Genomic DNA, 27,536 nt, shown 5'->3' with positions numbered 1-27,536 from the left:
TGACCAGAGACTGCAGACAGTGAAGGGGATGACCAGAGACTGCAGACAGTGCAGGGGATGACCAGAGACTGCAGACAGTGCAGGGCATGACCAGAGACTGCTGACCTTTGGGGAGGGAGGGGGAGCGGGTACCTGAATTTGACAGGTACCCGCTCCCACTTCCGCGGAGTTGTCCTTCCTTCCTTCTTCCCGGGCCGGTTTCTGTGACAGCCGGGTGCCCACTGCGCATGCGCGAGAAGCGCTGCGCTTTGTGAATGGCCCGGCGCCTTCTGGGACCTGTCATGTGTCCCAGAAGACACTGGATCATTCACAAAGCGCAGCACATGCGCAGTGGGCACCCGGCTGTCACAGAAGCCAGCGCGGGAAGACTGTGCAGCGCTGGAGCGAGGAACAGGTAAGGCCCTGCAGGAGAGAACAGCTGAGCGGCCGGCCCGGTATTCTGACATGGTGGCGGCAGAAATACCGGACCGGCCGCTTTATATTTGCTCCATAAGACGCACTGACATTTTCCCCCCTTTTTTTGGGGGAAAAAAGTGCGTCTTATGGAGCGAAAAATACGGTAATATGTCTGTGGTGCAAAAGAAAAGAGCAGAGCAGCCATTTTTGTAATGTAATGGGGCTTTGAGCGGGCTGGGACAGTGAAGCCTGCTGGATTGGGTCTGAAGGTAAGTATAAATCAAGTGGGCAGCACTCAAGGAGCAAAATAAAAGAAAATAATTTTAAACTATGAGGGCGTTCAAGTCAAACCGGGACTTTTAAATTTACAGGTATAAAAAGGGATGGTAGCATGGCGGTACTACACACAGCAATAAGTGGCCAGTGTGTCCTATTACTGATAGGCGGCGCACATGTCACGGGCCAGTCCAGAGACCGTTAATCAAGATGGCAGACATCATGGCGTGAATGAAACAGCATGTGGTGATGAAGTTTCTTGTGAACAAAGGCGTAAAACCCACCAATATCTACAGAAGACTTCAAGCACAGTACGGTGATGAGACGCTCAGCAGTGGTAAGACATTTGAATGGTGTAAATGTTTCAAAGATGTCCTTATGTCTGTCAGTGATGATCCTGGCGGTGGTGGTTCCCAGCCCACAGCAGTCATTCCTGTGAACATTCACAGCTGGAATGCCTAATCCTGGATAATCGACGCATAACCTGTCATGAAATTGTACAAGAGACAAATCTTTCTGTGGGGACAGTGAACACAATGATGAACCTAGGATGGTTCAGGTGTATTGACAAATCTTTCTATGCTGAAGCTTTCCAGGCATTATTTAAACACTGTGATAAGTGTATGGATGTAGCAGGGGAGTATGTAGAAGAGTAAATGCAGTTTCCACTCCTCGAAAATTGTTCTTTTATTATATAAACTCAAAATTTCCTGTTTGACATGAAAGTCCATCGTACAATTCATTTTTACAACTAATAATTTGGAATAAAAGCCAGCATCCAGCAGTGGACCCAAAAGATCCATAACATCCTGTAGCACATAGTATCATGTGATCACCGTGTAATGCTTTCTGGACCTTATCGAAGTTGTTTTGTAAAATTGAGATCAAAGTCATCTCTATCTAAAGGTGCACTGGCACCGGTACTCAGATGAGCCTTCATGGATGCAGCTTGGTTCATTCGAAAGCCCAAAATGCGTGATAACATACATCTGACCAAGTTTGGTCGATATTTGTATGTGAAAACATATCTGTCGGTACATTGGAAATAAATATTTGCAGCAGATAAGATGTGTTTATAGCAGTTTAGAACAATATAATACAAAAAGTTGCAAAATAAGAGAAATATCATCGCTTATAAAATATCTGGGCTGTGTCTCCATTCACTTGGCTTGGTCATACTTTCTCATTTCTGTACCACGTATGACCACTTTCATTAAAGTTCAATTTAATAGGTTTCTCATTGTTGGATCTTCTCTCTGTGTCTTTATTTTTGGTCAAAGTTTCTGTATGTGTTCTAAGATTCCCTTTGCTGGGCTGTGGGTCATAACTACCAGGAGTGGATGTAGATGGTGTGTCTGGATTGTTATCACTGGGCAGCGTTTCATTTCTGCACCAGGTTTGGCCATTCACATTATGAAGCCATTTCATGGGTTTTTGGGTATTGGATTGTCTCTCAGGGCTCTTATTATTGATTGGTTCTGAATTCTTATAACTGCACCCTGTAGGAGTCTTCTCACTCTTCAAAAATACTGTTTCAAAATTCTTGTAGCTGGACTTTGTTTCAGAGTTTTCCTTGCTGAGAAATTTTTCACGCATTTCCTCAAACAGCTTATCTGGGAATGGTATTATAGGATCCGTGTAAACATTCCCTGTGTCTAAAGTCTCTAAGCTGCTGCTTGTTTCTGGACCATCATACCTGTTTACTGTCTCACAACTCTCAGGGCTATCCCATATCTTCAGATTCTCATTGCTGGAAGAGACCTTAGGATTCTCAATGTTGTCCCAGCTCTCAGGATTGTCAAAGTTATTCAACCCCTCAGAACTATCAAAGATTGAAATAAGATTCATATAGATGGGCTCCTTGCCATCCTCTGATCTACTGGACATCACAGGAGCACAAACGTTCATCTGAACCTCAGAAGTATTCTTCCATGCCTTAGGACTCTCACATCTGGATGACATCTCAGGGTTTTTGTTGGAGTTCCATGTCTCTGAAAAATAGAATTTAAAGTTAGAGGTCTTGATATTGGTGCTACCCTTTATATCATTGCTGCAGAAAAGACCATAATGACTCTCATGGAATTCTGATACTTTTGCTGAATTTTGTTTTCTTTTTTTAATATGAAATTGAAATGGAAAGAAAAACAAAAGAACTGATTGATTAGAGAAAAGGTGCTGGTGTTATGCAAAATACCTTGGAAGCTTCCAATTTTTTTCCAGAACAGTTTGATGTTGATAACTCTTTGTGTCTGATATCAAACATGTGTTTGATGTTGATAACTCTTTGTGTCTGATATCAAACATGTGTTTGATGTTGATAACTCTTTGTGTCTGATATCAAACATGTGTGTATCAGCAGAACTGTAACTCAAACCGTAAATCAAACATCATCTCACATAAAGGATAATTCATGTTTTATACCTGATGTGGAATGGAAAAGTCGAAGATTCCTCAGTTTTGTGACCAGAGTTTTCACATTTGTTTTCTCTGTGTTTGAAATGAGAAGAAGATCACAGGCCAATGAGTAGATGCTGGGCTGAATATTCAGTATTCGTCTCTTCTCCTCATCACTGCTGTCTTTCAGATCATCAATCACCACAATGAAATTTTCCTTCCCTGTAGATACACATGGTAAATGAGGAGGAGTGGATGTTCTAAAAGAGTAGTTACACTTATGTTTCTCTGACTTGGACTCATGGAGATTGTGCCCATAAAGTATAAGTGTGGAAATAAATTGACTTTTAAGGTATTCAACTTAAGACAAATATATTATAAAGATATCATTTTTAATCCATACAATAACATTTTAGATAGACAAAGTTAAAAATAAAAGTCATCCAAGAAAGACCCATATATAATCACCACCAAGTCCAACACCAACATGACATGTTGATCCCTGTGTGCAACAGGCCTAACTTGTTGTTCTAGTTTAGTACATCAGTTGATTCAGGTATTTGCAGTTATTCCAACTTTTGAAACTGAAAACCTCTTCAGTTCAAAAACAGTGAAATTTGAAATAGAGCGCCAAGTTCGCACATCACTGAGCAAAGTCCCAGAATCATGTCTGATGAGGAATTTCCCCCATGAATCATTATCACTCAATTCTGCAAGTGGTTCTGATTTACTATCGCTGTTCTCTAGCCGGTCTAAAACGGCTTTTGACCTAAAGGGACGCTTTTTGGACGCCATGGACTTTTCTCAGTTTCCAGGCAGAAGAACAGTAAAAATGCAGGCAGGGCACCGGACAAAGCACTCGGGACAAAATGTATGTGAAATGGTTTGATACAGGAATGTTATACTATGTGATTTTAGTGAATTTAGTGAATGTCACTATTACAATGTTCACATTTCCCGCCATTCCGTCCCCCGTACATCCTGACATCACAGGGAACGGAACCCAGAAGACAGATGCCGGCATCGGCCGGAGGAGATGGCCGGGGACACTGCAGGGGGGACATCGCGGGAGCGCAGGACAAGGTAAGTGCAGAAGAGATCCCGGAGCAGCGCTGCAGTGTATTCCCGAGTGTAGCTCGGGGGGGTTACCGCTTGTGGTGCTGAAACTTTACCCCAAGCTACACTCAGGAATACCGTCAGGGAGGTTAAGTGCGATGATAATAGTATATATAAATCTTCTTTCCATCCAATTAATCCCCAGTGTGAACGAACCACCACCATGTGAGTAAAATGGAGGCTTACCAAATGAAGAGACCCCTTAACTATAGGGGGTCATTATAAGCTTTGTATCGATGTAATACCATCCAGACTTCTATGTCATATCAGGATCCAGATTCCACTTACAATTAGTAAGCCATTCTCTTAGAGATGTCAGTATCATGGAAAATAAAACATGCTTCTCATAGTGCAGTAAAACCAATGTGCAAATAAAATGATGTCAGAGGGAGGCTCCGCCCGACGCATTTCATCATCGACAGAATGCTCTCGGGGCTGATGTACATTGGAAACCTTTTTAATTGGAGCTGCAGCTCCTGTTATTTTTCAAAATCGTCATTAAAAAAATCTTTTCCTTTTTCTGATGGTTTTGAAAAATAACATGGTGGTGGTTCGTTCACGCTGGTGATTAATTGGATGGAAAAAGATTTATATATACTATTATCATCTCAATTAACCTCCTCGGCGGTATGATTCTTTCCGATTTTTTGTGCTGAAAGCGGTACCATTTTTTTGCCTGGAAATATGTTGTTTTTTATTGTAGGCTGTAATTTTTAGGAATAACTCACTGAATTCTGTCCAAACAAGAGTCCAGTAAACATTCCGGATATGATAAAATTTGAAACACGAAATCATAAATTATAATTTAATAAATAATCATAAAAAATAATAATATAATAATAATACATTTAATTCAATAATATAATCAAACCAAAAACACTGAAATTTGAAATACAGAAGCAAATTCGCACATCGCTGAGCAAAGTCGCAAAATCGTTTTCAGTGTCTGATGAGGAATTTCCCCCACGAATCATTATCACTCAATTCTGCAAGTGGTTCTGATTTACTATCGCTGTTCTCTAGCCGGTCTAAAACCGCTTTTGACGCAAAGGGACGCTTTTTGGACGCATGGACTTTTCTAAGTTTCCAGGCAGAAAGAACATTCAAAATGCAGGCAAGGGACAGGACAAAGCAGTAGGGACAAAATGTATGTGAAATGTATTAAAATAGCAATGACAGCAAAAATGACATTTTTTAAAAAATTCAAATTTCCCGCCGGTTCCGGCGCCCGTACGTCCCGACGTCACAGGGACCGGAACACAGAAGCCGGATGCCGGCATCGGCCGGAGGAGATGGCCGGGGACGCTGGAGGGGACACATCACGGTAGCGAAGGACAAGGTAAGTGCTGCAGGGACCCCCAGAGCAGCGCCGCATGGTAAGCCCGAGTGTAGCTCGGGGTTTCTGCTTTTGGTATAGAAATTTTACCCCGAGCTACACTCGGGAACACCGCTAAAGAGGTTAAGGAACGCAAGTTCTTTTCACAAATTGTTTTGTGGAGATATTATTCATGTGGACTTTAATTATTATATTGTCCTTTACATGTAAAATTTATGATATTGCTTTTATATACTATTTTGTTCATGTATTATGTTTACGGTTGTTTTCACGATATATATATGCATATTTATTGAATTTTTTTCACACGTAGCGCAAAATTGAATTATTATTATTATTATACAGTATTTATAAAGCCCCAATAGTTCGCTCAGCGCTGTACATTACAAAGGGGGACAGAACATGTGACAGAACAATACCAATACAATACAAAACATGAGGGGATCGAGGGCCCTGCTCTTTCGAGCTTACAATCTTGGAGAATTGCCATTTATTATATTAAGAGAGGATGTCCTCTTAAAGTGTTTGCAGCTTTGTACATTGTGATAGTGGGGAATTTGCGCAGTTAAATGTGTTTGTTATTTAAAAATATCTACCTATTTGTTGAGCTATTCCTTACCAAGTAACTCATATAGGATTTTCATCTCTTCATCGTAGAGAGATCCCGTTACATCAGAAATGTTGACTCCTCCTCTGTTCTTTGTGTGGTACAGGATCCCAAATGTGCACTGAGATGCATCACCTATGAATGTCGTCAATGTATTGGATATGACAGTGGATCTGACATCCTGGACCCAATCACTGCACTCCTGTGATGTGAGAATGGATATCAGCCAACCATAATCCTTCCTATCAGATCTGGAAAAAATGCCAACTGTATGTTTCTTCTCCATTGTCTTCTGAAGGATGAATTCATGAAACAGAAGATGGAATTGAAATAATTGATAGGGACAGTGCTTAAAGGAATCAGACAAATGAATACAGGAAAAAATCTATATTTAATATTATTCAATAAACACTTCATATATACACTATATATATATATATATATTTATTTATTTTCAAATTTAAATTAACAATCCACACCAAAAAGCCTAAATGTGAATTTTTATAAAAGTAAAATAAATAGAAACTGAAAACATAAAAAGGGGCCCTGGACTGCTGGTAGAAAATATGAATACATAATATTATAACATAATACCAACCTGACTAAAAACAATACAAAATGAATTGTATATTTTAATGTTTACCATAATAACCATTTAAAGACCGCCTCATAGCAGATGTACGGTTACAGGGTGGCAACATTGTACAAAATCATGTATAATTTTGGATTTTCGTGTGGGGGGCGCGTGTCGCCCTAAACGCTCTGTCATTGGCTCCTGGAGAAGTCAATCACTGGGTCCAACGGTTCATGGCCGGGACTAGGTGATCAGTGGAGAAGCTGACAGGGGAGAGATCTGACTGTAAACAACACAGATCTCTCCCCTGTCAGTGGGGATCTCTCTGCACAGCATGTTCCCTAGTAAAACAGCACACAGTAATCACAGCAGAGCACACAGGTAACCCTTTGATAGCCCCAGATGTTAACCCCTTCCTGCCCAGTGCCATTAGTACAGTCAGTGCTTTTTATTAGCACTGATCACTGTATTAATGTCACTGGAGATGTTAATCTCAGTTACCGTATTTTTCGCCATATAAGACGCACTTTTTCTTCCCCAAAACTGGGAGGGAAAAGTTGGTGCGTCTTATACGACGAATAGAGAGAGAATCCGTGAGGCGCGGCCACGGCTGTAGGAAAGGCCGCGGCTTTGGCCTATCTCTGGAGCGGTCGGCCATCTTAGTACACCCAGCGGTGCGCTCTGACGTCATCACCCCCTCTGCTCATGGATCAGCAATGGGCAAACTACGGCCCGCGGGCCGTATACGGCCCGGCGGACCTTTTAATCCGGCCCGCGGAGCGTGGCAAACATTGGCTGTCAGGATGTAGGCGGGGCAGCGTGACGAACTCCTCTCCTCTCACAGTCCGCCCTGAAGACCGGAACGACGCGGGAACACGGCGAGAGGAACGCGCGGAGCAAAGGTAAGTGAATTGACACAATATGGGGAATGAATTACTATAGGGGGGATGAATTACTATAGGGGGGATGAATTACTATATGGGGGATGAATTACTATGGGGGATGAATTAATATATGGGGGATGAATTACTATGGGGGATGAATTACTATAGGGGGGATGAATTACTATGGGGGATGAATTACTATATGGGGGATGAATTACTATATGGGGGATGAATTAATATATGGGGGATAAATTACTATGGGGGATGAATTACTATATGGGGGATTAATTACTATAGGGGGGATGAATTACTATAGGGGGATGAATTACTATATGGGGGATGAATTACTATGGGGGATGACTTACTATATGGGGGATGAATTACTATGGGGGATAAATTACTATGGGGGATGAATTACTATGGGGGATGAATTACTATATGGGGGATGAATTACTATGGGGGATGAATTACTATGGGGGATGAATTACTATATGGGGGATGAATTACTATATGGGGGATGAATTACTATGGGAGATGAATTATTATATGGGGGATGAATTACTATATGGGGGATGAATTACTATATGTATTGGGTTCAGAATCTTTTTTTTCTAGATTTTCCTCCTTTAAAATTGGGTGCGTCTTATATTCCGGAGCGTCTTATATGGCGAAAAATACGGTAGTCAGTTCCAATCCAGTCTCAGTTAGTATCAGAATGCCTGCTGCAGTTCTGCTATAAGTCACTGATTGCCGAAAGAAAGAAAGAAAGAAAAAAAGAAAGAAAGAAAGAAAAATCCCACTATCTATACTGCCATTTGTAGATGCTATAACTTTCATGTAAACCAACTAATATGCACTCATTGGGATTTTCTTTACCAAAGACATGGAGCAGAATACATTTTGGCCTAAATTTAGGAAGAAATTTTATTTTTTAATTTTTTTTTCATTGGATATGTTGCACAATTGCCAGTTAAAGTAACGCAGTGCCGTATTGCAAAAAATGGCCTGGTCATGAAGAGGGGTAAAACTTCTGGAGGGCAAGTGGATAAATTAATACACATAGAAGATATATATAAAACCACTACAGTAAACTATTACTGTATTAAAAACGTGTTTCTTTATAATGCCTATGTACAATATATAGAGGTGTTTATTCATATGGATTATTGTAACAAACTCAAACTGATACATGTTTATTACTGGGAATGTTTATTGTTTCCCACAATTTTTGATAATACAGGTGTACCTCGGTTTACGAATTTAATGCTTTCTCCGGGACGTTTCATATTGCGAAACATTTGTAACTAACTGCAGTGTTCTGGCTTCATGGTTTCTCATAGGAATGCATTGAAAACCAATTAATCTGTTCCGGAGGTCAGAAAAAATGTAAAAAATAAGTCGCTGTCACTATGGGGTTTATTTACTAAAGCTGGAGAGTGCAAAATCAGACTCCCTTCTGCATAGAAACCAATCAGCTTCCAGGTTTCATTGCCAAAGCTTCATTGAAGAAGCTGAGGTTAGAAGCTGATTGGTTTCTATGCAGAAGGGAGTCTGATTTTGGACTCTCCAGCTTTAGTAAATAAACCTCTATAGGTCAGTGCCGGTTTTTAAATGTAATTACCAACTTTTTTTTCTTTCTTCACTATAGCTCAGAGAATCAGCTGTCACTTTCCCCCCAGGGGGTTGTTGTTTGGTGGTCATGGCAATAGCAAGAAATATAAAGCTAAATTTAAAAAATATATTTTTTTTTTACTATTTTGGGCCAGTTTTGAAATTCCTTTCATGATAAAAATATAATTAGGACATATCCATGAAAGCCCAACCTGTCCTGAACAATGATGATTCACCTGGATACACTAAGTAGTTGGGATGATAAGTACAGTTTTACTAACACATGTCAAAGGTGCAAAACTGTGTTCAGGCAATAAGACTTGTTTTACCTTCGTCATGAGGGGGTTAAAAAATCACTTCAGTTACATTATTAGCCCCCCTCCACCCCCCCCGATGGTGACACTTGGTTTCTCATTCCCTCCCACAATTCTTACCTTTTCTCTGATCACCTACCGATTGTCTGCTGGTCTAGTAGTAGACTGGAGATTGGATGAGGCTCGGCCGATGTTGTCCCTCTAAGTACATGGAGCATTCCGTCTCTTCCAGTCACCTGGAAATGTGTGGTCTTCATAGGAGACTGTCACTCCAGAAATGATCAGTTTTTACTATGGCCGTGTTACTGCTCTCCTTGTAAGAGAAATCAATGTTCTTATTCTCTTCAATTATGTGATTCCAATCTGTGTATTTACGACTTAACACAAGGACAAAGTTCTCCTTATGAACTAAACCAAGTCTTGGGGTTTTTTGTCCTCCCAGTTATAAATTGACTTTTACACTTCCTTTTTCTTTATCAGTTTTACACTTCTGCTGTTAGACTTATCTAGGTTTTCTTTATTTTTACTATCATTAAATATTTTGGGCTTGTGTGAAATACTGGTAGATTTCCAAACTTAAAGTGGTAAAAAACTCAAAGTTTTTATTTTTACCTACAGGTAAGCTCATAATGAAGTATACTTGTAGGTAAAATGAATGTCACCTAAACCTGCATTGTTTAGGAGATATTCTAGTGAGTGTCACCCAGTGATGTTACTGCACGTGCATTTCATGCCATTCCTTCAGAGGTCTGTGCCTTGGGAGTGCGCAGGACGTCATCGTGGCCTGGCTTTTGAAGGGGCTGCAGCCCGCGAACCGGGAAGGAGGACTGGCTGAAGATGGAAGCCTCTGCAGCGATGCATACAAGCACATTATGCCTTTTTTTTTTATTTTACTACCACTTTAAAGGAGACCCGTCATTAGAAAAACACATAAAGGTTGATTTACTAGAGGAAACAGTGGCTAAATGGTTAGCATTTCCCCCTGGCAGTACTAGGGTCATTGGTTTGAAACCCAGCCACGGCACCACCTACTTGGAGTTTGCATGTTCTCCCTGTGCCTGCGTGGGTTTTCTCCGGGTACTCCGGTTTCCTCCCACACTCCAAAGACATGCTGGCTTCTGTCCAAATTGACCCTAATATGTATGTGTATGTATGAATGTGAGTTAGGGACCTTAGATTGTACGCCCCTTGAGGGTTAGGGACTGATGTGACTGTACAATATATATGTAAAGCGCTGCATAAATTGACGGCGCTATATAAGAACCTGAAATAAATAAATTAGTTGTTCGCTTTGCATTTTGTAGGCCAATTTTTACTTTACAAGGATATCACAATCAAAATTGCAATCAAACTTCATGCTTTTTTTAATATTTCTTGCACGTGATTACTTGTCTTTTAACCGTATTCACTAAGTAAAAATTCCCTTGCAAAGTGAGCCTCCTTTAGTAAATCAACCACAAAGGCTGCGACTGCTAATCACATCTTCTGGGAATGCTAACTGCAGTGTTTTGGCTGCATTTCTTCAATCATTGAGTTGAAACAAGAACCTTGACTTTAAAAAGAGCAATTCAATTCATATAAAAAAAAAAAAAAAACATTTTAGTTTGAAACCGTTTTTAGTGTACTAGGCTTGATAATAGATTGCAAGCTTCGAAGGTGGTATGGGTGGGTCTTCAAGAAAATTGACTATGTTTCCCAGTTGCTGCATGGTAAGAAGTCCTGCTTTTGAAATGGTGGAGATTTATCCTCAATCACATGAAAGGCACCTGTTTGTTGAGGTGTGAAGATTATTCTAGGGAGGCAGTAAAGGAAGTAGCATCACTTTGCTGATGGTGAGAGACAACTTGGGCCTGCCATATAAGAGTTCTCCTGCCCGGAGGAGCACAGGGCCAGGACCATATTCTTGCATGGACATCTAAAGGTCGTGGAAGCATATAACATACTCTGGTGGATGGGACTGTTAAAAAGTAGGAATCAACCCAATATGATTAAGGTTATTGTTTGTTGAGTTCAGTGCTTGATTTGAGTATCAATATATAATTTTTTAAATATATTTAGATATTTTTCAGTAAAAGTTCCTAAGCATAGGTAAGAATGGGTTTCCATTATTTATAGAGTAGCTGGTGAATGAATCTGTGAAATGAGCAATGTATAAAAGCGTTGGAGTATCCGGCATTATATGGGGTGTGAAAAGCATCACTGTGGTCACATCTGATGGGAGAGAAACATTTACCTGGTTTTAGGCCCTGGGAAGGAGTGAGAAAGGATTGGACCTCTGGAAAACACGTGAGACCTCCTGAACTGAATTGTAAGGCAGAGGCGTGAAGGCCGTATTCACTATATCCGCTCTCCCTGGACCCTGCATTTACTATGTCTGGTCTCCCCGAGCTCTGCATTCACTATATCCGTTCTCCCTGGACCCCGCATTCACTATATTCGCTCTCCCCAGACCCAGCATTCACTATATCCGCTCTCCCCGGACCCTGCATTTACTATATCCGCTCTCCCCGGACCTTGTATTCACTATATCCCCTCTCCCCAGAACCAGCATTCACTATATCCGCTCTCCCCGGACCCCGCATTCACTATACCCGCTCTCCCCGGACCCCGCATTCACTATATCCGCTCTCCCCGGACCCCGCATTCACTATACCCGCTCTCCCCGGACCCCGCATTCACTATACCCGCTCTCCCCGGACCCCGCATTCACTATACCCGCTCTCCCCGGACCCCGCATTCACTATACCCGGTCTCCCCGGACCCCGCATTCACTATATCCGCTCTCCCCGGACCCCGCATTCACTATATCCGCTCTCCCCGGACCCCGCATTCACTATATCCGCTCTCCCCGGACCCCGCATTCACTATATCCTCTCTCCCCGGACCCCGCATTCACTATATCCGCTCTCCCCGGACCCCGCATTCACTATATCCGCTCTCCCCGGACCCCGCATTCACTATATCCGCTCTCCCCGGACCCCGCATTCACTATATCCGCTCTCCCGGGACCCCACATTCACTATATCCGCTCTCCCCAGACCCCGCATTCACTATATCCTCTCTCCCCGAACCCCGCATTCACTATATCCGCTCTCCCCGGACCCCGCATTCACTATATATGGTCTCCCCGGACCCTGCATTCACTATATCTGCTCTCCCTGGACCCTGCATTCACTATATCTGGTCTCCCCGGACCCCGCATTCACTATATCTGCTCTCCCACAGTACACAGAACATGGGAATGCAATTATTTTAGTAAATATAAATGGCTAAATACCTTTTCTCATCAGCAGTATATAGCAGTCTTGTGACTTCAGCAGAGCACTGGTTAAAGCTTTTAGGAGGAGTTTTAATTCTCCCCTATGAGGCTGCAGGACCCCAGAACCTCTAAACCGCTGATTGGTCCTGTGCTGACCATATGCACTAAAACAAAAACCTCTCTAGCAATACAAACCAAATTGGGCATGTTCAGCTTGTCCCCAAACCTCTGTTCTATCAGGAGATATATTGGGGACAGTAGAAAAAGGGGAGAATCAGAGAAGTCAGGATCAAACAGCGGTTTTACACAATGTGGATGATTAACCCCTTAGGTTCCACAGTGAGTATAACAAGCACGCTTTACTGCATCTACAGACTGATTGTACTGTTGTGGGTTTAATAACACTTTGAAACCACAGTGAGGCTGAAAACCTTCTACACTCCTCTAAAACAGGGGTTTTATTGCTGTCTGTGTTCCCTTTAAAGATATTATTCTTCACTTCCTGTACCAGTTGCTCAGCAGGATGTGAAGTGAAATCTCCCCAATGACAAAACTGACATCTGATGAAGGGTATGAACCTTCACCACGCTTGTGTTCTATGCAAAAGAAAAAATAAGACTGCATATGACTTTATTAATATTTTTATTCCTTAGACCATGCAAATGACAAGGTAGCACCAACTTGAAGGTGGAAATCATTCACTCATTCATAATCATTCATCATTCTACTTGACATGAAGAGAATCCAATATGGCACCAAGGTAGAATAGGCTCTTCAATATTAAGGTGATCAGTCTTTGGAAAATGTTTGCAAAGGGAGATGGGCTGATGGGACGTGTTTTCGTAGAGTAAATGGTATTTCTGGTTGTATTTATAGGGTCCACCAGTTGAGGAACTGATCTGCAAAACTAATTTTTTCTTCAACATACTAAAACTGTCGGCTTCTTCTGGAAAAATATGGTGGAACTCAATGGATGCTGGCCTATTCTTAGTCTTGTGTCATTGTGTTGGATGACCATTTATTTATATTGTGCAAATAATGTGGAGGAGAAAAATGTCCCCTTTATTTGTTCAGCAGTTCCTTTATCGCACTGATTTTGTCCATCAATTTTTTTCCATCTTTTGTTGGATCCTTTTTGTTCAGGTGTTTTTTCTCCTTCATGCTAAAGAGAAAAAGGTCTCTGGCGAATCTCCCGGTGCTGGGCTGCCTCTCCAGGATCTGAGATTTAATTTTATCATCGCTGTCCACCAGATCATCGATCACCACAATCACCCTACGCTTCCCTGAAACCGAAAGAGAAATCAAATAGAAATGTTCAGAAATTCACCTTCAACAAATCTACAAGAATGTAAGAATACAGATATACCTGTATCAGAATCCTCACAAAAAGAGGTTTATTTATAAATTATTATTATACAGGATTTGTATGGTGCCAACAGTTTGCGCAGCGCTTTACAAAAGGAATGCGGACAATACAGTTACAATACAATTTGGTACAAGAGGAAACAGAGAGCCCGGCTCATCAGAGCTTACAATCTAGGAGGAAGGGTTGAGTGATACAAAAGGTGATAGCTGTGGGGGGAGAAGCTGATGAAGGAAATAAAAGGCCATTTACTAGTTAGAAGCAGGATAGTCTTTAAAGGGAAAGGTTTTCAGGGATCATCTAAAGGTGGATAGATCAGAAGATAGATGCACAGATTGGGGTAGGGAGTTCCATAGGATGGGAGAAGCTTTGGAGAAGTCCTGGAGGTGAGCATGGGAACTAGAGAGCAGAAGGCCTTGGGAGTATTGAAGAGAGCGGTTTGCTTGATATTTTGAGACCAGGTTGGTGATGTAGCTGGGGGCAAAGTTGTGGATGGCTTTGTAAGTTGTTGTTAATATTTAGAATTTTATTTGTTGGGTGAGTGGAAGCCAGTGAAGGGATTGGGAGACAGAGGTGAAGGACACTGAATGGAGGTCAGTGGAGGGATTGGCAGAGAGGTGTAGCAGACACTGAACGGTTGGTAAGGTGGATGAGCCTAGCAGCAGTATTCATGATGGACTGGAGGGGGGGTAGCCTATGTAAAGTTAAGCCAATGAGGAGGGAGTTGCAGTAGTCGAGGTGAGAGATAATTAGGGAGTGAATTAGGAGCTTTGTGGTATCATTGGTTAAAATGGGGCATATTCTGGAGATGTTGCAGAGGTTTAGGCAGCATAATTTGGACAAGGATTGGATGTGGGCCTGAAAGGATAGTTCAGAAGCCAGGGTTACCCCTAGCACCCTGGCATGGGTTGATAGTAGTGCTATTGATCCTGACCGAGAAATCAGGGGACGAGGCATGTGGGGGAGGAAATATTATGAGCCCAGTCTTGGATAGATTGAGTTTTAGGAAGTGGTGTGACATCCAGTCTGATATGTCTGTTAGTAAATCGGTGATACGTGAGGAAACTGATGGGGTGAGCTGAGGAGAAGAGAGATAGATTTGTGTGTCATCCAAATAGAAATGGTATAATGAAAGCCATGGGAAGTTATCAGCTGACCCAAGGAAGAAGTGTAGATCAAGAATAGGAGAGGTCCAAGGACAGAACCTTGGGGGACCCAGACAGTAAGAGGGGTAGGAGAGGAGGAAGTAGAGTTGTAAGTGACACTGATGGTGTGACGAGACAGGTAAGATTCGAACCAACGGAGAGTACAGTCATGGAGACCAAGTAAATAGAGTTTTTTGAGGAGGAGGGGGTGGTCAACTTTGACAAAGGAAGTGAAGAGGTCCAAGAGTAAGAGTACGGAATAGTGACCATTGGTTTTAGTGGTGAGTAAGTAGTTTATGAGTTTTAGGAAAGCAGTTTCTGTGGAGAGTTGTGGGCAAAATCCAGACTGATGGGGATCAAGAAGGTTATTCTCAATAAGGTAGCAGCTCAGCTGGTTGTAGACTATGGTTTCAAGGAGTTTGGAGGCAAAAGGGAGTAAGGAGATCGGTCTTAGATTGGTGGAGTCCAGAGAGGCCTTTTTAAGTATGGGGGTGACTAGCGCATGTTTATTATATGAGTTAAAGAATGAAGGATAGAGCCAGATGGTAACAGTAGTATTTGTAAGGAAACAGGGTCCAGGGGACAGGTGGTTAGGTGGGCTTTAGAAAAAAGTTTACCAGCCTCCTCTATAGTAGCTGGGTTAAACAAATGTTTTCACACAAGATTCACACAAGTTTCCATTTGGAATCACTTTCCTCCCAGCTCCTCCATCCATAGAAGCCAAGCTTCAAGTATAAATACATCTGGAATTCTCTTACCGAATTTAGTGGAGAGCATTTCCAGCTCCTCATGGTACATGGCATCCTTGGCATCTGTAAGGCGTAACTTCCCGTCATGCATATTGTGATACAAGATTACAAGCTTGCACTGGAAGGCGGTTTCTTGGGGCTGATCTTTATTGGAAGGTGAAATCTTATAGGATCGGACATCAAGACTTCCAGATGACAGCTTCTGACTCAGCCAGGAGTAGTCGCTCTCTTCTGATTTGGAGAAGATGGCAACTGTAGATTTGGAGGAGATTGGAACAGTCTGGAAAAGTGATGGTGAGGTACATTGTCAGAAAGTTGTGAGTGGAGTCACCAAAGGATCTGAGGGTTTTTTTTTGCCATCTCTGTCTCAACTGATAACATGAAGTAGAAGCAGACCTTCGCCTCCTTCTTTAACGTTCTTTAATCCCTCCTCCCCCCTACTTTTTAAGGATCTGTGATAGTTTTTTGGGGGGGTATGAAAATACCCTGCACTTCCTGGTATGCTTGCCTTGGTGAGAATGATGTAGTCACACTGCCTGGTGATGCTGATGTCACCCATCCCAGGAGACTTTGGGGTTATCTACTACACACTGCACAAAGGAAAATGGTGGCACAAAACATGGCAGATTATGGCAGACAATGCAGGATTTGTGGGGTGTGTGAGTTTGTATTTGTTAGGGTTGTCCTCAAAAAAACAATTAAAGCCTAAATTTAGGTATATATACTTCATTAAGCACAAGGGGCAGTACTTACAATGAATGAGAAGCGTCCCTTGTGTTGATGTCTATTCTCTTCATTTAAATCTTCAGTCCTGTGCCCATCCCCCCCCCCCACCACCACCCTTGCATTGGTAATCTTCTGGTTAATATGAGCTGCTGGATGTGTCATAGGAACCTGTCAAGAGTGCCAACTATGCCTGCCCTTTCTATTCCCTTCCTCTATTTATAAAAGCTGTACTATAGCGTCCTGAAATAAAAAGTGCTCTATGAATGAAGGAAGAGTGGATGAATGAAAGGTCCACCTCCTCCATTCATAGAGCGCTTTTCATTGATGGAAACTATAGTACAGCTTTTATAAATGGAGGAGGGGGACAGAAAGGGCAGGCATAGTTGGCACTCTTGATGAGTGTCCATGACATGACATGGGAGGCAGAGGACAGAAGATGTTAACTAAGAGAATCCACTCTTAGGACACTTTTCATTCAGTGTAAGTACTGCCCCTTGTGCTGCTTAGAAAAATGTAACCAAACTTAGACTTTAAGAAAGTGGAGTGAAGTTCCTCCCTATGTATAGAAGACTAGGATGTCTGAGACTGAATCCAGGTCAACACAGGCTCACCTGGTCTCAAGGAAAAGATTAGAGCTGAATGGAGGAGTGTAGATTGCTAGGAAAGTCCTCAGTACAAGAATTTACAATATATTCCAGCAACCAAATTAATATTTTGGGAGCCATGTTCTAGCTTTGGATAACCAGTGACAGATTGACTATGAATATTCAGATTCATTTTGTAAATTCGTTATTTTTTTAATCAATTTCAATTTTTAAAATTTGAATTTCAAAATTCGAATTTCAGAAGGTTATATTTGTTCTGTTCTAATATATTCTATTGTTTCTATTCTATTTTTTCTTTTGTACTCTATTCTATTTTCTATTCTACTCTATTCTATTTTTTCTTTTATAGTCTATTCTATTATCTTCTGTTCTACTCTATTCTATGTTTTCTTTTATAGTCTATTCTAGTCCATTCTATTATATTCTATTTTATTCATTTTCTTTATTTTCTATTCTATTTACACTGCATGCTATTCAATTATATTCTGTAATTTTCTATTCTACAATATTTTCTTCTTTTATATTCTGTCATATTCTGTTTTATTCTATTCTATACATCAGCCAAGGTATAATCGTCATCTTCTTTCACTTTTATACCTTACTGTATTTATTGCAATATATTTCTATTTCAATTTCAAATTCAAATTCATTTTCAAATTCAAAATCATCTTCCAATTCAAATTCATTTTCAAATTTAAAATCATCTTCAATTTCAAATTCATTTTCAAATTCAGATAATTTGTTTTGTTATAATTTATTTCAGATTTCTAGAAATTCATTACTATTGTGATTTGAAAATCTGGACACTTACAAATCTTCAAATAACAAAAATTCCATCCAAATTTTGATTCCTAACTAAACAAATCACATATGTCTACCAAAAAACACTTCCTGGTGTTGTTAGTGGAGATGGTGCCATGCAGTGAGAAATCTCTCATTAGGTTCTGCAGACAGTTGCTATCATCATATTGCCAAATATTTGCAAATACACCAAATTTGGAGATTAGTTGAAACTATACAATTGGCAGCTATAGATGAATCAGAGTAACTTGCGAGCCACAGGTGTGATAATTACTAGAGGATCGCAAACATGAAACACATAACTACAACTGTGTTGGAAAACTCTACAAATATATGTTGCGCTCCCAAATACCTCCCAACAAATAATAACCAAATTATCACCATCAAATTCAAACTATGATACAAATAACTAACAAAAGTGTACAAATACCAAACAATACCCAAATAGATAGTCTCAACTAATCAATCTCCTCCAAATAAATATCAAAATAATTCCACATGAAATACTCCTCTAAAAAATATTTTACCAAGTGCTCATAAATCATCTATTAGTGACATGATGTACTTACTAATACCCTCAATTTCATTTATATTCATAATACCCTCATTTAATATGATAAAGATAATAAACCAACTAATAACCCTCAACTAAAACGCATTTAAATGATCCCCCATGAATAAAAATAACCAAATGCTCATTAATAATTAGTAGTGATTAGTATGAATCCAAATATCATCAAAATAATAGTCCCATTGAATAAACAATTGTTTATATATAGTGACTTGGTGCTTGTTGTTCTTCAATTTGTGACTTTTGTGAATCCTTCAAACAGTGAAGATATGCGCTCACCTCCTTTGATGCCTGCAATTAGGCTATACACGCTTTCGGTTCACTTTCCCTGGAACCTGCTAGACATATACTTTTGCTGGTGAAATAGGGAGACCCTTCCTTTAGGAGTAATGGATGTATCCTCTGGTGGCTGATTATCCCCTCAGGGATTACACACTCCTTTTGTTATCCCAGACCTCCTAATTATCCTCTCCTTGTGTTACTCCGCATGCAGGAAGAAATAGAGGACATAGTGCTTTACCTTTTAAAACTTTTTATTCCCACCATCAAAGTATTAAACTCACATTACACAGGTTTAAGTAACGCAATATCCCATTGGAAATCCTCTGCTGGCCTATGAGTCATACACCTGCCGTCTATCGTGTTGTGCAGCTCCTCTCCGAGTGATGACGTAGCCCCTCCCCTACGCGTTACGCCTCCAATCACGTTCACAACTCCCTGATGAAGCCACATGATTGGAGGCGTGACGCATAGGGGAGGGGCTACATCATCACTCAGAGAGGAGCTGCACAACACGATAGACGGCAGGTGTATGACTCATAGGCCAGCAGAGGATTTCCAATGGGATATTGCGTTACTTAAACCTGTGTAATGTGAGTTTAATACTTTGATGGTGGGAATAAAAAGTTTTAAAAGGTAAAGCACTATGTCCTCTATTTCTTCCTGCATGCGGAGTAACACAAGGAGAGGATAATTAGGAGGTCTGGGATAACAAAAGGAGTGTGTAATCCCTGAGGGGATAATCAGCCACCAGAGGATACATCCATTACTCCTAAAGGAAGGGTCTCCCTATTTCACCAGCAAAAGTATATGTCTAGCAGGTTCCAGGGAAAGTGAACCGAAAGCGTGTATAGCCTAATTGCAGGCATCAAAGGAGGTGAGCGCATATCTTCACTGTTTGAAGGATTCACAAAAGTCACAAATTGAAGAACAACAAGCACCAAGTCACTATATAAACAATTGTTTATTCAATGGGACTATTATTTTGATGATATTTGGATTCATACTAATCACTATTAATTATTAATGAGCATTTGGTTATTTTCATTTATGGGGGATCATCTAAATGCGTTTTAGTTGAGGGTTATTAGTTGGTTTACTATTTTTTTATATTAAATGAGGGTATTATGAATATAAATGAAATTGAGGGTAATAATAAGTACATCATGTCACTAATAGATGATTTATGAGCACTTGGTAAAATATTTTTTAGAGGAGTATTTCATGTGGAATTATTTTGATATTTATTTGGAGGAGATTGGTTAGTTGAGACCATCTATTTGGGTATTGTTTGGTATTTGTACACTTTTGTTAGTTATTTGTATCATAGTTTGAATTTGATGGTGATAATTTGGTTATTATTTGTTGGGAGCTATTTGGGAGCGCAACATATATTTGTATACAATTGGCAGCACACTTGGGATTGGGACTTTGGTCACTGTGGTGAAAAATGGGCGGCACAGTGGCTTAGTGTTTAGCACGTCTGCCTTGCAATAAATGGGTCATGGGATTGATTCCCGACCATGGCGCCCACTGCATGGAGTTTGCATGTTCTCCCTGTGCTTGCGTGGGTTTTCTCCGGGTGCTCCGGTTTCCTCTCACACTCCAAAGACATGCTGGTAGGTTAATTGGATCCTGTCTAAATTGTCCCTAATATATGAATGTAAGTTAGGGACCTTAGATTGTACGCCCCTTGAGGGTTAGGGACTGATGTGAATGTACAATATATATGTGTAAAAGCACTGTGTAAATTGACAGCGCTATATAAGTACCTGAAATAAATAAATGTTATTGATGTTTGAAACTTTCTCTAAAATATAACCAAATAAATGTACACTATGCCCATACTCACATTCGGCATTCTTTCTCTTGACAGGACTGGTGAAGCATTACCTGAGTCAACAGAGACAAAACTAAATATACTTAACAAATATATACTTGAAATATATACAGCAAAATTATTTTTAGTCCTGCAGTCCATAATGGCTATGCAGGATAATCACAGCAATGATGATGATAGGAAAAGTACTTTTTGAAAAATACATGTTCAAATATACTGTATGTCTTTAAAAATACATTTAATCTACATTTTTAGAACGCATTTACAAATATATGTAAAAATATATCTTAAAATTACTTTTTTATATGTTAAAAAAAAATCTGAAGAATATATTTAAAAAAAAAAGTAAAAATATTTTTCATATAGTTTGTAATATATAAAAACCACATTTCAACATGCAGTATATATATATATATATATATATATATATATTGAATACGGCGAAAATTGTAGTATTTCGAATATATGTCAATGTATTTGGGAAGAATATTTTTTAAATATATTTAAAGTATATTTCTCTTCCATGTGGGATATCCAGCTCCTGAAGACTGTCAGGATAGCTGTCTGCGCATACCATTTCAGTGGGAACGCAGTTCTGGCACCTCCAGCACTGAATGTATGTAATGGCAAAGGATGATGGGGTGTGCTGGAGGGTCTATTGTTGTTGGTTTGCTTGGAGGTCTATTATCACTGAAGGGGATCTATTTTTGTGTGGTGGTGTATTGTTGCTGGGGAGGTCTATTGTTGCTGGTAGGGGTTCTATTGTTGATGTGGGTCACTTGTTGCTGGAAGGGATCTACTATTGAGAAAGGGGTCTACTGTCCATTGTTGCAGCTGGTGGCAGTCTGTTGTTGCAAGGGTGATATTTTTTTGGGGGGTCCATTGTTGCTGGAGGAATCTATTGTTGCTGGGGGGGTCTAATGTTGCTAGCTGCGGGGGATCTATTTTACTGCTTTCCTTGTCATCATCATTAACAAACTGCACACAAATGATTTAGCACCACAAAAAGATACTTCTGTATTATATGTATGTATGTGTAAAGGTGTGGCACTGGGAAGTGGGTAGGGGGTGGAGCCAAGTGACAGTACTCAGAGATGGGTAGGGAGGGGCGGAGACAAGAGGTGACTGAGAAGGGGCGAGTTCTTGCACCTATTGTTTGAAAAAAAAAAAGCCCTGAGGAAGATCAATGAACTATGACAGCGTTCAGCAGTGCCCTCGCAGTTCTTTGGGAACTACAAGCCGTCATCTGCAAATCAAACTTTCACTTTTAATAAGTTAACAACATTCCAAGTGCATTAAAGCAAAACATCGAAGTCTTCCATTTTGTTCTCTTTCTAAGGCTCGGTTCACACCTATGCAGGCTGCGTTTGAGCCGTTTCTGCTTTGCATTTTGCGTTTTTGCACTTGAGTTTTTGCCGTATTTCGATGAATTTTTTTTCTAGTCGATAGGCAGATTTAAAAATGCAGAAAAAACGCAATATATACTTTTCTACAGTGTTTCCATTGAAGGCAAAAATGCAACTTTTTAAGTTGAAAAAAGTCCCTGACCCTTTCAAAAAAACGCACCGGGTGACAACATGAGATGTGAACAAGTCCCATTGGAAGTCATGTTAAATGCAAAGCGCTGCAGAAAATGTTTAGATGTGATCTTGGGGTAAAGCAGCCACTTCTTTAGTAGAAAAGCCTGTCTATTGCCAGAATGCTGTAGAGAAGGACCCTTGCTTTTTGCTGAGAAGCAGTGGTCTCTCTGCAGTGGTCTGACATGCCCCCTGTGAGTGAAAGCTAGAGCTTCCCAATCAGCAGGAACCATGAGCTTTGCTAGTTTTGACTATACATTCATCGGCCACTTTATTAGGTAAACCTGTTTTTGTTCAAAAATTGTTAATCAGCCAATCACATGGCAGCAACTCAATACATGTAGGCATCTAGACGTGATGAAGACGACTTGCTGAAGTTCAAACCGAACATCAGAAAGGGGAAGAAAGGGGATTTAATTGACTTTGAGTGTGATATGGTTGTTGGTGCCAGACAGGCTGGTCTGAGTATTCCAAAAACTGCTGATCTACTGGGATTTTCACGCACAATATCTGTACCGCATTTTCTGTTACCATAGAATGGGTCCCATCAGCACTGAGCTGGTGCTTTAAAGAGATTGCCCCATTTTGTATGTTTTTTGGGGGATGGGAGGGATGTTGAAGTGCTTGCCCTCTACTAAATGGCTGATTGATTTAGGTAGAACTCTAGGCAAAACTTTTTTTTCATTTTGGATAAAGTAAGTGAGGGTTATAACCCCTGTCATATTTTTTTCCGCCATCTGTGTCCCATGGCGGAAAATTCCCTTCACTTCCTGTCTCATTGCCAAACAGGAAGTGAGAGGAAATCCCTGCAAATTAAGAGAATCCCGTGGGGCCCACAGAATTAGCGTCCCCATTGGAAAATGCCCCCTCTATTACTTTTCTGGGGTCAACCCAGAATTTGGGATTTTCTTTTACTTTCACTTTCAATGATTATGGTAAACAAGACAAATTGAGAGGGTAAATCTCCATAACGGGGACACAGACAGCAATAAAAACTGACAGGGGGTCTAATCCCTCTCTACTCCATCCAAAACTAAAACAAAAGTGTTGCCTTTAGTTATACATTAATATATTTCTCAAGAAGAACTTAAGATCTTATACTTGATGTGCTTTTATGAACTGAAATCATTTCTTTCCCCGCAATGTATTTTAGTACTTTTGTAAAACATGCATATTAGTACATTTGTGTAACTAAAGAAACTGCTATAAAAACATTGTTTTGATAATATTGTAGCCCTGATGAAGGTGGATGACCCCTGAAATGCATTGGTTCTCAACTCTTGATTAATCTTTTTATTGTGAAAGATAAAAAAAATCATATCTGGACTAATACTTATAGCCTGGCACTATTATCCATTCTCTACATACAAGCTGACCTCCAGGTACCCCATTGGCACTTCCGCTGGGCAATAGAGAACCACCACACTATAAAATCAGAACCAGGGGCGGACTGACAACTCATGGGGTCCCCGGGCAATAGGGGATCATGGGGCCCCTGTGTCCTTGCCCAAACTCAAAAAAGTCTATGAAAAAGGTACCAGGGGCATCTAATGGGGTCCCCTACTGACCCCGAGCCCTCGGGCAGTGCCCGAGTTTCCAAATGGTCAGTCCGCCCGTGGTCAGAACTTCCACCAAGCTCTGAGTCCACTGCTCTACCACTCTATATTCTGGAATCCTGTGCGGCATGTTGGAGAAAAAAAAAAGCTCAACTTGCTCAAATAGAAGTTCGCCTTATTCTGTTTTGTACACTCTGGTATATGTTAGTGCACTGGAATGTCATTTACTGGACTTTTTATTATGTTCTCACCCACTGCAACACGACATGCTGAAAATGTGACTGTGGTTGTGACTTCTACAGTTTAAACATCAAAACATTCATATTTTGATTGGAATAGAGTTCTCCCTAAAGGTTGAAGGTTTCTGAAGGTGGTAACTAGTTATAAGATGCTTCTTCAGAAATCATAAAGGATTACCCTTATGGAGGAGATCTCCAATGCACAGGTACCTACCCTACTTAACATTCCATGCCAACAGGTACAATCACTACTTTCCTCATTCAGCCCTGATACTATAGACAAGGTTGCTAAGCTTTTTTTCTAACAACCACCAAAGCAACTGCCCCCTGGACCCTATTTCATCGCAAATGCTACGGCCACCCTCTGGCTCTATCCTACACTCTAACTCACATTTTCAATCTCTTCCTCTCTCCCGGAATCTTCCCCAATTCTCTAAAATATACATTAGTCACCCAAATACTTAAAAAGCCCTCACTAGACCCCACCAATCTTATCAACCTATGGCCCATCTCCTTACTCCTCTTTTCCTCCAAACTTCTTGAACACCTGGTCTACAACCGACTTAGCGACCATCTCACTGAGAACAACCTTCTTGATCCCCTTCAGTCCGGAATTCACCCTAACACTCCAAGAACACTGCTCTCCCTAAACTCACAAACAACCTACTAATGGCTAAAACCAGTGGACACTATTCTGTACTCACTTCTGGACCTCTCTGTTGCCTTTGACACAATGGACCACTCCCTCCTCCTCAAAATACTCTACTCCCTTGAACGTCTTGACTGTACTCTTTGCTGGATCTCATTCTACCTATCCCACCACACCTTCAGTTTCAATTACAATTCTACTTACTCTTCTTCTCTTCCTTTTTCTGTCAGTGTTCCCCAAGGTTCTGTTCTTGGACCTCTCCTATTCTCATTCTACACTTCCTCCCTGGATCAGTTGATAGCCTCCCATAGCTTTCAATTCCATTTCTATGCTGATGACACCCACATTTATTTCTTTACCCTTCAGCTGACTCCACTAGTCTCACTCTCACAGACATATCAGACTGGATGTCACACCACTTCCTGAAAATGAATCTATCCAAAACAAGCTCATAATATTTCCTCCTCCATGTGCCCCTTCCCCTGACTTCTCCATCAAAATCAACAGCTCAACTAACAACCCGACCCTGCATGCCAGTGTGATAGGTATATTCCTGGACTCTGAACTATCCTTTTGACCCCTCGTCTAATCACTGTCCAGCTTGCCACCTCAACCTCCGCAACAACTCCAAGATACAGCCCTTCCTAACCAATGACACCACAAAGCTTCTACCTCACTCTCTGGCCATCTCTCACCTCGACAACTGCAACTCCCTTCTCATTGGCTTGCCTTAGACTATGCCCCCTTCAGTTCATAATGATTGCTGCTGCCAGACTCATCCACCTTAGCAACCATTCAGTGTCTGCCACCCCTCTCCGCCAATCCCTCCGCTCACCCAATTAATTAATGATTAAAGATACTAACAACAAATTACAAAGCCATCCACAACTCGGCCCCCAGCTACATCACTAACCTGGTCTCAAAATATCAACCAACTCATTCTCTTTGTTCCTCCCAAGACCTCCTGCTCTCTAGTTCCCTTGTCACCTCCTACATGCTTGCCTCCAGGACTTCTCCAGAGCCTTGTGCATTCTCTGGAACTCTTTACCCCAATGTGTCAGACTATCTCCTGTCCACTTTTAGACGATCCCTTAACCACTTGAGCCCCAGAGGATTTACCCCCCTTAATGACCAGGCCTTTTTTTGCTGTTTGGCGCTGCACTAATTCAAATGATAATTGCACGGTCATGCAATGCTGTACCCAAACGAAATTTACGTCCTTTTTTTCACACAAATAGAGCTTTCTTTTGGTGGTATGTTATCACCTGTGCGCTTTTTATTTTTTGCGCTATAAACAAAAAAACCACGAAAATTTTGAAAAAAAACAATATTTTCTACTTTCAGCTATAAAAAATATATCGTAAACTCAAAGTTAGTCATAAATTTAAGCCAAAATGTATTCTGCTACATGTTTTTGGTAAAAAAAATCCCGTGCATTAGCGGGCAAACTGGCGCTATCTAGGAGGGGCGCTAACACTATCGGAAGTCACCAGTGACACTAATACAGTGATCAGTAAAAATCTGTTCACTGTAATCAATGACACTGGTGACAGGGCAGTGAAGTGGTTAACTGGGGGGGGGGGAGGGGGGCGATCAAGGGGTTAAATGGGATTTCTGGTGCACTAGCGGGCAAACTGGCGCTATCTGGGAGGGGCGCTAACACTATCGGAAGTCGCCAGCGACACTGATACAGTGATCAGTAAAAATTGGTTCACTGATCAGTGACACTGGTGACAGGGCAGTGAAGGGGTTAACTGGGGGGGGGGGGGCTATCAAGGGGTTAAACGGGATTACTGGTGTACTGGCGGGCAATCTGGCGCTATCTGGGAGGGGCGCTAACACTATCGGAAGTCGCCAGCGACACTGATACAGTGATCAGTAAACATCGGTTCACTGATCAGTGACACTGGTGACAGGGCAGTGAATGGGTTAACTGGGGGGGGGGATTAAGGGGTTAAATGGGATTACTGGTGTACTAGCGGGCAATCTGGCGCTATCTGGGAGGGGCGCTAACACTATCGGAAGTCACCAGCGACACTGGTGCAGTGATCAGTAAAAATTGGTTCACTGATCAGTGACACTGGTGACAGGGCAGTGAAGGGGTTAACTGGAGGGGGGCGATCAAGGGATTAACCGGGATTACTGGTGTACTGGCGGGCAAACTGGCGCTATCTGGGAGGGGCGCTAACTCTATCGGAAGTCGCCAGCGACACTGATACAGTGATCAGTAAAAATTGGTTCACTGATCAGTGACACAGGTGACAGGGCAGTGAAGGGGTTAACTGGAGGGGGGGGGCGATCAAGGGGTTAAACGGGATTACTGGTGTACTGGCGGGCAATCTGGCGCTATCTGGGAGGGGCGCTAACTCTATCGGAAGTCGCCAGCGACACTGATCAGTAAAAATCGCTTCACTGATCAGTGACACTGGTGACAGGGCAGTGAAGGGTTAACTGGGGGGGGCGATCAGGGGGTTAAATGTGTCCTAGAGTGTTCTAACTGTAGTGCAGTGCTTGTGTACTCACTTTTTGGATGTCTTCTTCTCTGTCTGGAACGGAATGTGTCCAGGCAGAAAAAAATGACATCATATCCTGCCCTGTGTGTATGTCAACACAGGACAGGATAGGACAGGGACCGATCATGTGATTTCAGCCAGAAATCACTGGCTGAA

At 41.3% G+C, this 27,536-nt stretch overlaps 2 protein-coding genes across 4 annotated transcripts in view; both read right to left on the bottom strand.

Moving 5' to 3' along the window:
* Positions 1-1,341: 1,341 nt before the first annotated feature.
* LOC149441012 (uncharacterized) lies at positions 1,342-9,813 on the bottom strand. Its single transcript, XM_089657887.1, has 4 exons — positions 9,648-9,813; positions 6,138-6,417; positions 3,094-3,288; positions 1,342-2,663 (listed from the first exon to the last, which is right to left on the bottom strand). The coding sequence occupies exons 2-4, from the start codon at positions 6,409-6,411 to the stop codon at positions 1,846-1,848; spliced, it is 1,287 nt and encodes a 428-aa protein (XP_089514013.1). The 5' UTR covers positions 6,412-6,417; positions 9,648-9,813; the 3' UTR covers positions 1,342-1,845.
* Positions 9,814-13,380: 3,567 nt separating this feature from the next.
* LOC149441011 (uncharacterized) overlaps positions 13,381-27,536 on the bottom strand; it is a 46,949-nt gene continuing 32,793 nt past the window's right edge. For all 3 annotated transcript variants that reach the window (XM_089657885.1, XM_089657883.1, XM_089657884.1), the window contains 3 exons: positions 20,859-20,899; positions 16,034-16,304; positions 13,381-14,050 (listed from right to left, as the gene is read on the bottom strand). In XM_089657885.1, the coding sequence (XP_089514011.1) occupies positions 13,830-14,050; positions 16,034-16,304; positions 20,859-20,899 (533 nt within the window). In that variant the 3' untranslated portion in view covers positions 13,381-13,829. The remainder of the gene's footprint in view (positions 14,051-16,033; positions 16,305-20,858; positions 20,900-27,536) is intronic.

This window comes from Staurois parvus, unplaced genomic scaffold (assembly GCF_062004578.1).
Source record: "Staurois parvus isolate SC_StPar_1 unplaced genomic scaffold, SC_StPar_1.0 ptg001037l, whole genome shotgun sequence".
NCBI classification, from domain to species: domain Eukaryota; kingdom Metazoa; phylum Chordata; class Amphibia; order Anura; family Ranidae; genus Staurois; species Staurois parvus.
Note: the sequence above shows the minus strand (reverse complement) of the source record. Positions and strands in the feature narration are given on the sequence as shown.